Here is a 15192-nt window from a genome sequence, read left to right on the forward strand (position 1 = left end):
GGTCGCCCTTCTCTGTACCTTCTCCATCCCAGCTATATCTTTTTTGAGATGCAGCAACCAGAATTGTACACAGTATTCAAGGTGTGGTCTCACCAGGGAGAGATACAGAGGCATTATGACATTTTCCGTTTTATTCACCAATCCCTTCCTAATAATTCCTAACATTATTTGCTTTTTTGTCTGCCGCAGCACATGGAGCGGATGATGATTTCAATGAATTATCCACTATGACACCTAGATCTCCTTCCTGCGTGGTACATCCTAATACGGAACCTAACATCGTGCATCTAGCATGGGTTATTTTTCTCTATATGCATCACCTTGCACTTATCCACATTAAATTTCACCTGCCATTTGGATGCCCAATTTTCCAATCTCACAAAGTTCTCCTGCAATTTATCACAATCTGCTTGTGATTTAACTACTCTGAATTCTGTATCTGTAAATTTTATTACCTCACTCATATTCCTTTCCAGATCATTTATAAATATATTGAAAAGCACAGGTCCCAGTACAGATCTCTGAGGCACTCTGTTGCACACCCCCTCCACTGAAAAAATTGTCCATTTAATCCTATTCTGTTTCCTGTCTTAAACAGTTTGTAATCCATGAAAGGACATTGCCACCTATCCCATGACTTTTTACTTTTCTTAGAAGCCTCTCATGAGGAAAAGCAAGTTTGCTTACCGTTTATGGTGTTTCCGATGATAGCAGGATGAATTAGCCATGCTGTCTGGGAAACGCTGCGACCTCAAGTAGGGTGAGTTTCCTCAGTGAGTCACAGAGCTTTGACTCTGTGCGGCTGCACGGTGGTCTTACTGCTTGATTCCCTCTTCACCTCAGTTTCTTTGTAGCCAAGCGAGAGGTAATAAACACCATGTGTCCTGTGTGGCACTGTCTATGGAGGAGGGAGGGATTGCATAGCTAATTCATCCTGCTATCTATGGAAACACCGTTTATGGTAAGCAAACTTGCTTTTTCCCCGGTCGAGAGCATAGCTAATTCGGCCCTGCTGTCTGGGAGTCCCAACTCCTGGGTTGTGTCCATTTCGTATGTCCTTGAAGGTTAGGACAGCAACCCACAGAGTAGTAGACAGTCTCATCCGTTTTGAAGGGTAGACAAGACTGCTGTGCCCAGCGCTGCATCAGAGGTCATTTGTTGCTGTAGACAATAGTGTGACGTAAAGGTGTGGATGGACGACCAGGTTGCCACTTTGCAGATATCTAGTAATGGAACCTTGTTCAAGTGGGCAACTGATGCTGCTGTGGTGTGTATTTGGTGCGCCTGAGGCTTGTTTGGAAGTTTGAGTGATCGTTTGTTGTAACAAAATAGAATGCATTGTGATAACCAACTGGTGATGGTTCTCTTAGAGACGGGTTGACCGGGATCATTTGGATTGAAGGAAAGGAAGAGTTGGGAAGGTCTCATAGGAGATTGAGTCCTTTGTTTATAGTAAGCCAGAGCCCGTTTACAGTCCGGTGAATGCAAAAGCTTTTTGTGATCATTGGTATGAGGTTTCAGCATAAAAATTGGTAGAGTTATGATTTGATTAAGATGAAAAACAGAGACCACCTTAGGAAGGAAGGTGGGATGAGGACAAAGGGTAACTTTGTCATGGTAGAATTCCAAATAAAGGGAGTAATGAACTAAGGCTTGTAATTCACTTACTCTTCTAGCTGATGTGATAGCTACCAGGAAAACAATTTTCCACATTAGGTATTTTATGTGGCTGATGTCTAATGGTTCAAAGGGGGGTAGCATTAGCTGCTCCAAGACAATGTTTAGGTCCCATGATACAGGTGGTTTTGTCACCGGTGGTCAGAGGCAGAGCATGCCTTTCATGAATCTGGATATCAACGAATGGTTAGAAAATTGGTAGATCATTATGAGAGTGATGAAAAGCTGCAATAGCGCCGACATGTACTCAAACAGATGTGGTGGTCAAACCCGCTTGGTAAAGTGTATGAAGATACTCTAGAAGCTGTGTGGCTGTGGCCAAGAAGGGATCTAGGTTCCATAGCTTACACCACATCTGATAGCGATGCCATTTGCCCGCATAGTTACGCCTGGTTGAAGGCTTTCTAGATGCAGAGGATATCTATTTGCGAAGATAGGTCTAGGTGGTTTAATACTTGCCTTTCAATCTCCACGCCGTGGGATGTAGGATCAATTCATTGGATGGAGGAGGGAGTCTCCTTCCTGTGTTAATTGCAGATAGTCCTCCAGTGGTATTGGAGGACATATGGAAAGTCTCATGAGATACGTATACCATAGTTGCCTTGGCCATGCTGGAGCTATGAGGATCATGTCTGCTATGTCATGAATGCATTTCTGAATTGTCTTTGATATCTGAGGAATGGGAGGGTAGGCATACAGCAAGCCCGTAGTCCATGGGATGAGGAAGGTGTCCGGGGCGTATCGAAGTTTGCTGGGGTAGATGGAGCAAAAGACCTGCGTCTCATGTTTGATTTCCGTGGCAAAGAGGTTGATTATTGGGAAGCCCCACCTCTCAATTTAAAGTCCATTCGTGTGGGTGAAAAACCCTTAGGCGATCCGCCGTTACGTTGTCCAGACCTGTTAGATAAGTGGCCTGGAGAGATACCTGGGCTGTGATCGCCCATTGAAGTACTCTAATTGCTTCGACACAGTGTCCGTGAACCGAACCCTCCTTCTTTGTTTATATAAAACATGGCAACTTGGTTGTCGGTGTACACCATTAATCGTTTCCTGTGTACTTGAGAAGAGAAAGTTTGAAGTGCTCTCCAGATTGCTGTTAGTTCCAGGAGATTGATTTAGTACGTGGATTCCTGTGGAGACCAAAGTCTGAGTTTTTAGGTCATCGAGATGCATGCCCCAACCCTTCCTGGAGGCATCTGTTGTGAGCGTTAGCTGACGATTTATTTATTTTTATATACTGACATATCACATCGGTTTACAGAAAATAAATAGAGCTAGTAACATTTTCTTCTGATGAGGTGGCAACCTGAAGGGCGCTCCTGAGAGTAGGTTGTTGGGAGAGCCATCACTGAATGTCTGCTTTCAATGGTTTGGTGAGCTGAACTTTGGAGTGTAGGAACTGCAGTTTTTAGGCCCCATTGTAAACGACACATGTGTAGTCTCGTGTGGGGAACTACATGGATGGCTGCTGCCATGTGGCCTAGAAGTTTGAGAACCTGACGAGCGGATGCTTGATTTCGGTTGAACAAGTTCTGTGCTATGCCCGAAAGTGTCTGCATTCTGTCTTGTGGAAGGTAGGCTCTCTTTTGTACAGTGTTGATGAGAGCTCCTATGAATTGGAGAACTTGCGTATGTTGTAGGTGCGATTTCTCGTAGTTGACCAGAAAACAGAGTGTCTGTAGGCTATTGATAGTGTGCAGCGTGTGTGCTTGTAGCGCGTCTGGATCTGATGCTACTAGTAACCAATCGTCTAGATAGGGGAATATTTGGATGGATAGTTGTCTGAGATGAGCCACCACCACTGCTAAGCATTTCAGGAATACTCTTGGGGGTGAGGACAGGTCAAATGGCAGAACTTTGTATTGGTAGTGCGCATTCTGAACTCAAAAACAGAGGTAGCGCCACAAAGACGGGTGCATGGGTATATGGGAGTATGCATCCTTCAGATCAATGGAACATAGCCAATCGTTGGGTTGTAACAGCGGCAAGATGTTCTTGAGCGAAGTCATCTTGAATTTCTCTTTCTGGATAGGTTTGTTGAGGTTTCGCAAATCCAGAATGGGACCAAGACCCCCCCCCCCCTGACTTCTTCGGAATGAGAAAGTATTGGGAATAGAATCCCTGATTTTGTTGTTGAAGAGGGATTGATTGCCAATCTTCAGATTCAGGAATCTATCCAATCTCTGCGTTGAGGGCTGTAAGTGGGAAGATGTATTCCAAGGAGGTGGTATGTGGGGAAGAGATGGAAGGGTCAGGAAATTCAGTAAGTAACCTTCCTTGATTATGTTGAGTACCCACTGATCTGTGGTGATGGACTCCCATCTGCAGAGAAAAAAACCGCAGACGTCCTCCTAGAAATGGCAGAGGTGGTGGTTCTCTGGCACTCAAAAAGCAGGTGGTGCAGTGGATGATTTGGGTTGTCGTCGTTGCAGAGACCTGCCCCTAGATTGGTTTGGCTGCGAGTAATGCCTTGGTGGACCATATGACTGTGATCTGTAAGGGATAAACAGTCTGGAGGATGGTCGTTGGTAGGACCTTCTCGATAGGAAGGATAGAATTTTTGATGAGTCTTGTGTGAGTCAGAGGGGGTGGTGAGAGAAAGTACTGCCGTGTTCTGTTCTTTGAGGTGGGATACAATTTCCCCGAACTTTTCACCAAATAAGTTATCCCCCACGCATGGGATGTCAGTTATTTATTGTGATCATCATCACGGATTGCACTTGCTTTGAGCCAAGCAAGTCGTCTGGCCACTATGGCTGTTGCTGAAGATTCAAATCCCTCTTATATCGATTTAAGTAAGTGCCTCAGACCTTCTTCAATATCTAGGAAGGGCTGTGGGAAGGTATTATCCTCATCTAGGCAGATGGGGCGAAATTTCTGAAAACACTCAAATATTGTGTCATATAGAATCGATGATGTTGAATCTTCGTAGACAACACTATGGAATGATAAACACGTCAGCCAAAATCATCTAAACATTTATCTCGGCCGGGAGGAGCATTTGCATGCAGCTTAGAGCGCTTCGCTTTTGTTAACGCCAACCCTACAACTATGGCATCGTGGGGAAGTTGAGAGGATTCATAGATCATAGAGTTTCGCATCCTGTATTTCAGATGTCTTTCTAGATGAGGTGGTTGTGGAAAAGGGAGTTTCCCCACAGCTTACGAAGAACGCTATCCAGGACCGAATGAGGGGTAATGCCGTCTGTTCTGGAGGCATCTCAAAAATCTTTAGAATTCCCATCATCTCAGCTCTGGGATCAGGGATTTCCCTGGTCTCCACTTGGAGAATATTCCCTACTTTCTCTATAAACTTTGCATATGATAGGTCTTCTGAAGGTGAATAAGGTTCTGGTAAGCCTTCCAGTGGGTCAGAGGGCATTCCGGTGGATAAAGAAAATTGAGAATCCGGACTGCATGGGGGAACTGGTGCTGGAATGTCAGTTGGCTCAGATGGTCCAGGTATAGGTGATGTAGGTGGAGAGTAGTTAGGAGACTCTATTGGTGGAACATTGTTTGCATGCTCAAGATCTTCGAAACAAGAACTTAAAATGTGGTAAATCATCATGGCTGTAGATGCCAAGGTTCCCGGTTGTGCTGGTAAGTGCACCAGCCTTGGAGATGGTCTTGTAGGAACTGCAGCTAACAGTATGTCTTGAGGAGATGTTCTTTTGAGTTGGGATGTAAGCGGAATAACTGGTGATGGTCTGTACCTCTTTGTGACGGGGACCTGCAGTGGAGAAGATAGCCTTTTGGTGCAAGACACCGAAGAGAGGCCTGAATAAAAATCCTCACTGACTGATGTTTGCCTTGACGATTGAGAATCCGGATCAGAAAGGATCTCAATATCAATTTCCGGACTTTCATGTGGACATCTTGGTGTTCCATGGGCGTGTTTGTCCTTCTGAGATCTCTTTTGTATCGAATGAGTTGCAGTTTGAGTTGGATACTTATGGTGCGTTGTAGGCTTAAGACGCTTCTCATGTGATGGAGTGTGAAGACATGCTGATCCCCTTTTATGCGTCGAGTCTTTCGGTGCTGGAGAACGGGGTCGACCGGTAACAGAGTCCTGTGACCCAATTGACGCTCCCCCGACTCTCTCCTTATGTGGTACTGCTGCTGGAGCCCTGGCATTCTTGGGAGGCTCTAAAGGTCTGTCAAACCTGGGCCTAGTACCTGCAGCAGGGCAACACATCTCGGTGGGTCTGAGGCCCTCTTTGTGGAGGCTTTCCCTTTCTTCGGTCCCGGCAAAGAAGAAGAATGTGAAGAGGGTGCTGGGGCATAAGAGCCCGTCCTGAGTCACTCCATTTTTTCAAGGGTGTTGGCGCTGGGCCCTCTGTGACATCAGACCAGTCTCTACATGAGGCTTGGTCGTGGATGGGGCCCTAAGCAGATGTAGCAATAATTTTCCCACACTGAAAATATTTGAATCCAGATGGCTTTGGAGCCATCTGCGATTGAAAAATATTCGAGAAAAAGCAAAAAAAAAAATTTTCCTGAATGGAAAAAAATCTACTGAGGAGAAAAATCCCTGCGTGCGATCGGCTCGTGGAAAAAAAGAAACTGAGGGGAATAGGGAATCGTGCGGGAAGACCACCGCGCAGCCGCACAGAGTCAAAGCTCTGTGACTCACTGAGGAAACTCCGCCTACTTGGGGTTGCGACGTTTCCAAGACAGCATGGCTAATTCAGCCCTGCTATCGACGGGAAACTTTGTGAAATGCCTTCTGAAAATCCAAATACACTACATCTGTCGGTTCACCTTTATCTACCCCTTCAAAAAAGTGAAGCAGATTTGTGAGGCAAGACTTGCCTTGGGTAAAGCCATGCTGACTTTGTTCCATTAAGCATTGTGGGGTAGATTTTAAAAAAAAATGCGCGTTCGCGTACTTTTGTTGGTGCACCAGTCACAAACAAAAGTACGCTGGATTTAGTAGATATCTTCTAAAATCCAGGATTGGCGTGCGCAAGGCTGCCGATTTTGGGCAGCCGACGCGCGCCGAGCCGCGCAGCCTGCCTCCGTTCCCTCCCCTCCCCTTCCCCTCCCTTACCCACCCCCCCGGCCCTATCTAAACCCCCCCTACCTTTGTCCACGGATTTACGCCTCCCGGAGGGAGAAGTAAATCCACACGCGCCAGCGGGCTGCTGGCGCGCCGAGACGCAACCCAGGGGCGGTTCCGGAGGGCGCAGCCACGCCCCCAGACTTCCCCAGGCCGAAACCACGCCCCCGGGCCCGCCCCCGAAACGCCGCATCCCGCCCCCAAAACGCCACGATCGGCCCCACCCCCGACACGCCCCCGGCAAAAAACCCCGGGACTTACGCAAGTCCCGGGGCTCTGCGCGCGCCGGCAGGCCTATGGAAAATAGGCGCGCCGGCGCGCAAGGCCCTGCTCGCGTAAATCCGGGCGGATTTACGCGAGCAGGGCTTTTAAAATCCGCCCCGTCTTTCTATATGTTCTGGAATTTTGATCTTTAGAATACTTTCCACTATTTTTCCTGGCACTGAAGTCAGGCTAACTGGTCTATAGTTTCCCAGATCGCCCCTGAAGCCCTTTTTACATTTCTAGTGTCAGGGCTCCTCTCTCATCTGCTACTGAACTTCAGCTTTACCGAAGCTGAGATCCGCCATTTCTTAGCTTAATTTAAACTGACTGACAGATGTAAGAATAGCCAATCTGTGAGAAGCAAATTAAATACTACCAATGAGAATTCACAATAACGTTGACCACTCAGTGCTTTCATTTAGACCCCTGGGTGCTTGCGAAGAAAGGGTGAAAATCCACCATTGTTTGCGGTAATTCAACTGACTATGAATATCACCGCCGCAAGAATATTGCACAACATGTTCTAATACCGTCCATTTAAATTGAGAAAAAAAGTTTGTTGAGCTTGAATGCAAAGGTTGACATGGGAGCTTCTATGTTAGCTGTCTCGATCTGGCTCCAGTGCTCACGTAAGTGAATTTTAATTTGGCGACTGGTTCTACCCACACAGATCAGCGGGCAAGGGCACTGGATTAAATATACTACAAAGGTAGATTCGCAGTTGGTATCATTTTTCTTTTTGTAAATTATCCTGGTGAAAGGATGTTGCCATGAATTACCTTCTAACCTACTGGAGCACGTCACATCTTCCACATTGATGAATGCTGTTTAAAACCCCTTCAAAAGACTGAGGAACAGGAATAGGGAGATGCACGAACAACGTAGCCCCGTATATTTTTGCTCCTTTGATATGAAAGCATTGGAGCTTCTGAAAATACGGGATGGAGTTGTAACACATGCCAGTAATTATGATTGCTGCTAGCAATCAAATGAGATTTGTCAGTATGTTGTAATACACAGCTATCAGCTGTAGGTACAGATCTCGTTTGATATTGTAGTAATGCACTGCGTGGAGAAAATATGCTCTTTTATATGCTTTATGTAGTACAGTATAGGGATAACCAAGTTCACAAAATCTGTGGGCTAGATGTAGTGCTTGGATTTTAAATTCCTCTTTTGTTTAACAAAGTCTGTGGGCCCGAAAAAACGGACTTGTTGGAAGGCCATTTTTAAAGGCCCTGGGATGGAAACTGTTGTATTTAAGTAAGTTGTTTCTAGCTATGGGCTTCCGATACATTGTTGTGTGTAACTTGTCTCCATATTTAAATATTAATATGTCAAAAAATTCAATTTGTTATGAACTAGATTGAACAGTGAATTGTAAATTTGGATCTAATGAGTTGATCCATACTGAAAATTTTTTTTAAACAAAAAATAAGACATCCAAAAAAACCCCAAAAGATCATCAATGTACCTAATCCAAAATGTAATATGAGAAAACCATGGAGATGAATAAATGAAATTCTGTTCAAAACGATCCATGACTAGATTTGCAATGTATGGGGCTACAGAAGAGCCCATCGCTATGCCATGGACTTGTAAATAAATTTGTCTTGAAACTGGAAATAATTATGCTGGAGAACTAGTTTAGCAAGTTCAAATACGAAAGAGAAAGGAATGCAAGCACCTTCTAATTCATTTTTTAAGAGATCACCGATGATGGAAAGGGCCATCTCCTGGGAAATGTTTGTATAAAGGGATATGACATCCATAGTATCTAGTATGGTAGATGATGTGGATACTGTCACATTTTTCAACTTCAAAGTCTGTGTGTATGTGAGGGAGCCAGTGAGTGTGAGACCATACGAACATAAGAAATTGCCATGCTGGGTCAGACCAAGGGTCCATCAAGTCCAGCATCCTGTTTCCAACTGAGGCCAAACCAGGCCACATGAACCTGGCAATTATCCAAACACTAAGAAGATCCCTATTCCCTAAGTAAACTTGATTAATAGCCGTTAATGGACTTCTCCTCCAAGAACTTATCCAAACCTTTTTTGAACCCAGCTACACTAACTGCACTAACCACATCCTTTGGCAACAAATTCCAGAGCTTTATTGTGCGTTGAGTGAAAAAGAATTTTCTCTGATTAGTCTTAAATGTGCTACTTGCTAACTTCATGGAATGCCCCCTAGTCCTTCTATTATTCAAAAGTGTAAATAACCGAGTCACATCTACTCATTCAAGACCTCTCATGATCTTAAAGGCCTCTATCATATCCCCCCTCAGCAGTCTCTTCTCCAAGCTGAACAACCCTAACCTCTTCAGCCTTTCCTCATAGGGGAGCTGTTCCATCCCCTTTATCATTTTGGTTGCCCTTCTCTGTACCTTCTCCATCACAACTATATCTTTTTTTAGATGTGGCGACCAGAATTGTACACAGTATTCAAGGTGCAGTCTCACCATGGATATAGAGGCCTAATGACATTTTCCGTTTTATTAAACCATTCCCTTCTTAATAATTGCTAACATTGTTTGCTTTTTTGACTGCTGCAGCACACTGAGCCGACGATTTTAAAGTATTATCCACTATGATGCCTAGATCTTTTTCCTGGGTGGTAGCTCCTAATATCGAACATAACATCGTGTAACTACTAGACCTCTATCATATCCCCCTCAGCCTTCTCTTCGCCAAGCTGAACAGCCCTAACCTCTAGCTTTTCCATCCCCTTTATCATTTTGGTCACTCTTCTCTGTACCTTCTTACATTCACTGTATTCTAAATGTATTCTTATTTTGCAGGCTGACCCTTCCCCAGCCTATTAAACAGGTAGATAAACAATGTACCAAAGGGGGATGGGAAGGGGTAGAGGGACCATGCCCCTAGATGTCAGGCTGTAGGAGAAATTGACCTGCCTAGACATCACCAATGACCAGTAAACATGTTGGTGTGTGCTCATAACTGGGTAACCTGACACCATCCCTCTTATTCCCTGCAGGCTACCTGGGAAAGGGTTGAAGCAAGAGGCTGGATCAGGCAACAGTAGTTCTTCCTTTCTTTGGTGTATTCTGTCCATTTCAAACTCACTCCTCCCCTTTCCCTGCGGGACAGAAGGGGAAGAGGAGCAAGAGAAAGAAGGATTGCTTAGGGATCAGAGTGGATCTCTTCTGCGAGGACCTGCTGGGCTGTGCTTGCCCTCCTATCAGCAGAGGGCATCGATGGGACTCTGGATTATATGTCTGCTTCTCCCAGCTGAAGGGCCTACTGCCTAGACATTCTGGTTAATCATCTAACCTCTATGGCTTGTACCTCCTGATGATGGCCATCTTGTTCCTGTTGAACTTGGGTATATTCTGGACTCACAGTCTGCAACTTGCCAGAACGTGGTCCTAGACATGATCCTCATGCTTTTAGAGACTGTTTGGCCCTAGTTTGTGGCCTTATGTTGGCCTTATCCTTGACATTATTTTCTTTTTCATATTTTCTCCTAGTTTACTTTGAGTATCTTGCTTTTCTGTCTGGTCCTAATTTGTTTAGAGTACTCTGGGTCCCTGTTCTGCTTCAGTAAGTACCTTCATGTTCCCAGGTTTGGGTTCATCCTTGTCTCTCCTGTTCCTGCTGTAGAAGCCCTATCAGCACTTAAGGGCTCAATCCAAGGAGGAAGATGGCTATCACAGCCAGAAGACATCCTGTTAAAAGTCATCCAATCATCTTGGCTGCATGCAACGTGCTCCTTCTTTTGGAGGTTATATATATCTTTGGCAAACCACACTATTACATCCAGAATGTGACAGATCCTACAAAAGTAATCTTACACCTCCAGTGCTACAAACAGATACTGTGTCCCCAGAAAAACACCTAATAAGGGTGCATAGCAGAATTAAAAAGCTTCTCCTTACTACTCACAAGCTAAAAAGAATATTCAGAATTCTGGTGTCATCAATAGCAGCAACACAAACTCTCTGCTCTAACAAGCACTCTGTGATGCAACACCCTGGGGGGAAAAAAAGAGCAGTTAGCGTCTAGGTAGCAGACCTGCCATTCCAATTCAGAACAAACATCAGAAAATCAAACCATCTGGCCTACAAAAAGGCAGCAAAGCAAATAATGCAACATGCCCTAAACACCAATACACATCATACTGGGAGGTACAAACTAGAAAACAAACTAGACAGCTAGATCCCTATACAGGGAATACATGCTAGCAAGATACCTCACCTTAGTCACAAATTCAGACCAATGATCACAGACTAGAAATGGAAAGATGCAGACAAAACCTAAAATAGAAACCCCAAGAACCCAAATTTTATATGCATGCAATGTTGGAAAAATAACAAAAATGCTTTTCTTCCTCCACTGTGCAAAATACAAAGATATATGGTATCCTGCCACCAGGCCAGAAATGAAATCTGACAGGGACAATACAAGCCAGCAAAGTTTGAGACATGTCCCTGATGCTATAATTTCCATACTAATTACCTTTACTACTTATATTTTTTAATTGTTTTCATTTTTTCTTACCCTTTTATTTTTAAATCATTCTGTATTATTACTTTGGCAACACATAAAATTGTCATGCCAATAAAATTATCTGAATCTTGGCACACTACACTCTCCTGGCTTGTTCAAACTTAAAATGTAAGTAAGTCACATAAGTAGCTCAAAGCCAGAGTATCAGTTCCCCAACCCAGAAGGCTACTACTGACTGCAGGCGAGCCTGAATATTTTTTGTCCTTACATCTGGAGAAGTTATGCACGTATATGAGCTTAACGTTCACAGTCGAGCATACTGAAACACCATTATGTCAACCAGTTGAGATTAAGAAAACAAGGAAGGTGGAAAAATTAAAAAGGGGTGATTTAGCAAACTTAGTAAGACCTGGAGAGAATCATTAGGGAAGGGGAGCATAACATCCAGAGAAATAAGACTGTTAGTTCCCCCCATTCCTCAATTTGTAAATGTGGACTAAACACACTTCTAAAGAAACAAATGGAAGAAGCCTTGGGACTTGGTTCCATACAGGTGCTTTCCCCGTGCAGTTCAAAAACAGACAGACAATTTGAAACAGGGGGGTATTCAGAATGTAGGGCAGACTAAATGTGTGGTATCCTCTTTAAAGGAACATACAAAGGAATTAACACAATGTACCACATGAATAAGGGAACAGGGAACTGCTGATTGTTCTTGCCCTGTTACTGTTCAACACTCTTGTAAGGAATAGAACACCAGTTCTACTGAACCTCATCATTTCTAATCTCTTCCTTGGGCTCAATGCCATGCAACAGTTTTCCCCACCAGAACATAACAGGAATGATGGTCCAATTCAAATACTGTCCAGATGTGGACAAATTTGTAAACCAGACTATAAAACTGGCTGAAACAATGCTTTGTTTTTCCCATGGTCAAAAAGGTTGCTGAAAAAAGCTGAATTGGTCCGATAGGACTAGTTTGTGTTTTGTTTTTTTAAGGAAAGGCAAGTATCAAAAGTAATGAAACTAAGCTTTAACCTAACCAAGTACTACTACAGATATATGCCATTACCAACACAACATACACCACACTATGCCTTAATGTTCAAACACACATTTCATTTACAGGAATATATTTTAGTCAAATCATGCACAATCTTGACACTCTGGTCTGCAAAACTTATGGAAATTGCGAGCATGTTCAAACTAGTAAAATCCAGGTGCAATTTTAAATATATGTATACATCAGTATCACCTAAATGAGTTTATTGGCATGACAAATTATACATGTTGCCAAAATAACAGAAGTATCCTTTTTTTGTGTGTATGTGCACAATAGTTCTTATAAGAAAATCCAGATATAAGTGGTGCTATGTCGGGTCAGACTAAGGTCCATCAAGCCCAACTGTGGACACTACTGGTAGCAAATATCAGATAGATCCCCAATAGGTGATTTCCTGAATCTCACTCCCAACTTAAAGATAGTCCACAACGTATAGGAGGACTCAATGTACACATCAGAGCTATGCTCTAAAGCTGCCCATGCTGCACACAGATCATGAGAGAATGTTTTCAGCTACCGAGGCGATAGTCTCTCTCAAATGCGCGAGCCAACTAAAGAGCTCCGATAAAATTATTTAGATCCAAAGCAATACAGAAAGCTGAAAAAAACAGTTATTATATCTAAATCACCAAAATTTTTTCTAGCTAAGTACATCTTTTTCTCGCATAAATGATACTTATCCAAGCTTTGCACTTAGAGGGAGCCACTCAAAACATAGCAGTTGAACAGCTCCCGGTCCAGAAATAAAGCGCGCACACTAAACACGGTGAAAACAAATAATTAGCAACTACCTTCCTCCGGCTGCAGTGCAGGCACGCACACAGTACTAGCAGCTCCTTTCCCGCACCCAATGCCGCCCTGCCTCCAACTACCAAACTCACGTAACAAGGAAATGAATGACGTCACACGGAGCCACACGCCACCCCTTGAAAGCGTTCCTACCCTTCTTTGCCTCCTGGGAAGAGAAGGGCGGAGCACAGGCCCGCGCAGCATTTCCTCCGCTAAAGCCGCCGTACCATTTCCTGTTTCCGCTCCCGGTGCATCCTGGTCCCCCCTCCTTTTTTTCTCCGCCTCTCGTCAGTGACATGCGCAGTGATAAAACTCCCATCTTTCTCTTAAGAAGCCAGAGAGCCCCTGTAGCAGCTGAGGAGGAATTTTTTATTTTTATTTTTAAAGGGACAGAACACCTTTTTTCCCGGCTCCCGCCGTGGATTTTGCGGGTGCTGTGCGGTCCGGTTTTCTGTGGAATGGCAGGCGGGAGAGTCTGTGGTTGTGCTGGAGAGAAAGAGAGCCCGAAATCATCTTAGCAACAGAATCCCTCTGCCTCTCTCTCTCTCTGCCTGGCCCTGGCTGGAGTCATTTCACTGAGGAGCTAGTTCACAGCCCCCTTTATTACCCTTTGTGTTTCTCTACTTGGAGGAGAGAAAAAAAGTGTGCCGAGAAAATACGGAGGTAAGTGGCCCAAGGCTTTCCCTCTCTCGGGCTCTTACTCTGTTCCTACATACGCAGCGCTGCCCAAGGCTTTCGAAGTCTGCTCGCTGCATTTTGTGAATACTTTTATTTATTTATTGAGGCACCTGGCAAAGTGCTGCTGTTTGCGGATAAAACACGCAGTTAGCTGTATTACCCAGAAGAAAAAAAGCTGAAAACAGGCGAGGAAAAGGATATTATGTATGCGTGTATGCTTGTTTGTGTGTATGTGCATATATATATGAGTATGTATATGTGTGTGTGTTTATATATGTCATCAATGAAATGCCTGTATTTCTAGCTGTGTGAGGGTTTGCCACGGTCTGTATATCTGCATTTATTTTGTTTGTTTCAGGTTGTGGAGTCTGGTTAGGTCTTTGTATTAAACTTGAACACGTATCGGGAATTTAAGGAATAGGTGGTGAACGGATTTTTTTTTTTCTTAATTTCGGTGGCAGCGTTCTTAAAAGGCTAGGTGGTAGTCGTCCGTATTGGTGTGTATTGGTTAAGCTTTGCATCATCCTGCGTTCATTTAGCATTGCTCGATTAATAGGCCGGAGTAGCAAGTTAAGATGTCTAAAGGGCATAAAATAAACTTTTATTTTCTATATATCTTAAGTTTTGAATAAATGGTCTGTTTTTATATTAATGCTGTTATGGTTAAGTATACTTGTATGTTTGTATTCTGATACTTTATGTTGAATTTCTCTGATGTGGCTAGATCTGCAGGTGACAACTGGCTACCAGTGTTTCTCCGGAAACCTCATGTCGGTTTAACTCTGAGGGTTCAAAGGAGGAAGAGTACAATTTCTGTCTTGGTTAAGGAGTGGTATCTTATAAGCTGTCATGGTTCATTGCTGGCAGGTAGAATATATATATCCTTAGCAATGTGGGCAGGAATGACCTGACAGACTTGATGGGTCATTTGGTCTTTTTCTGACATCATCTACAATGTCTGAGGTCTTAATGTGTCCATTATGAACTATGAAGGGACCCTGCTTGGTAAACAGCACTTTTAGATGAACTGCACTTTTTTTTGTATTGCTTCACTTTTTAGTTGTAAGGAAAAAATGAATTTGTTAAATTGCAGAGAGCATGAGATAAATCTTAAAAAGTTTAGTTTTTAGAAGAACCCAGTTAACAGAGAGAGACACTGAATTACTTAAAGAAGAATGATGATTCAAACTC

The 15192-nt window shown here is 43.7% G+C and overlaps 2 protein-coding genes across 16 annotated transcripts in view; one reads left to right on the forward strand and one right to left on the reverse strand.

The window, feature by feature from the left end:
- Positions 1–13592, reverse strand: part of ORC4 (origin recognition complex subunit 4) — a 179691-nt gene extending 166099 nt beyond the window's left edge. The window contains exons 1-2 of one of the 10 annotated variants that reach the window (XM_029605429.1): positions 13477–13551; positions 10908–10995 (exon numbers count right to left, since the gene is read on the reverse strand). Coding sequence is in view for 4 of the 10 variants with exons in the window: in XM_029605424.1 (XP_029461284.1) it covers positions 10908–10995; positions 13416–13527 (200 nt within the window). In the remaining 6 variants the exon portion in view is untranslated. Of the gene's footprint in view, positions 1–10573; positions 10682–10907; positions 10996–13325 lie in introns of those variants that run through there. The other 9 variants (XM_029605424.1, XM_029605428.1, XM_029605426.1 and 6 more) reach the window with 9 other exon arrangements.
- Positions 13593–13626: 34 nt separating this feature from the next.
- Positions 13627–15192, forward strand: part of MBD5 (methyl-CpG binding domain protein 5) — a 600490-nt gene continuing 598924 nt past the window's right edge. For all 6 annotated transcript variants that reach the window (XM_029605434.1, XM_029605436.1, XM_029605437.1 and 3 more), the window contains exon 1: positions 13627–13986. The gene's annotated coding sequence lies outside the window, so the exon portion shown is untranslated. The remainder of the gene's footprint in view (positions 13987–15192) is intronic.

This window comes from Rhinatrema bivittatum, chromosome 6 (assembly GCF_901001135.1).
Source record: "Rhinatrema bivittatum chromosome 6, aRhiBiv1.1, whole genome shotgun sequence".
Classification (NCBI taxonomy): Eukaryota; Metazoa; Chordata; class Amphibia; order Gymnophiona; family Rhinatrematidae; genus Rhinatrema; species Rhinatrema bivittatum.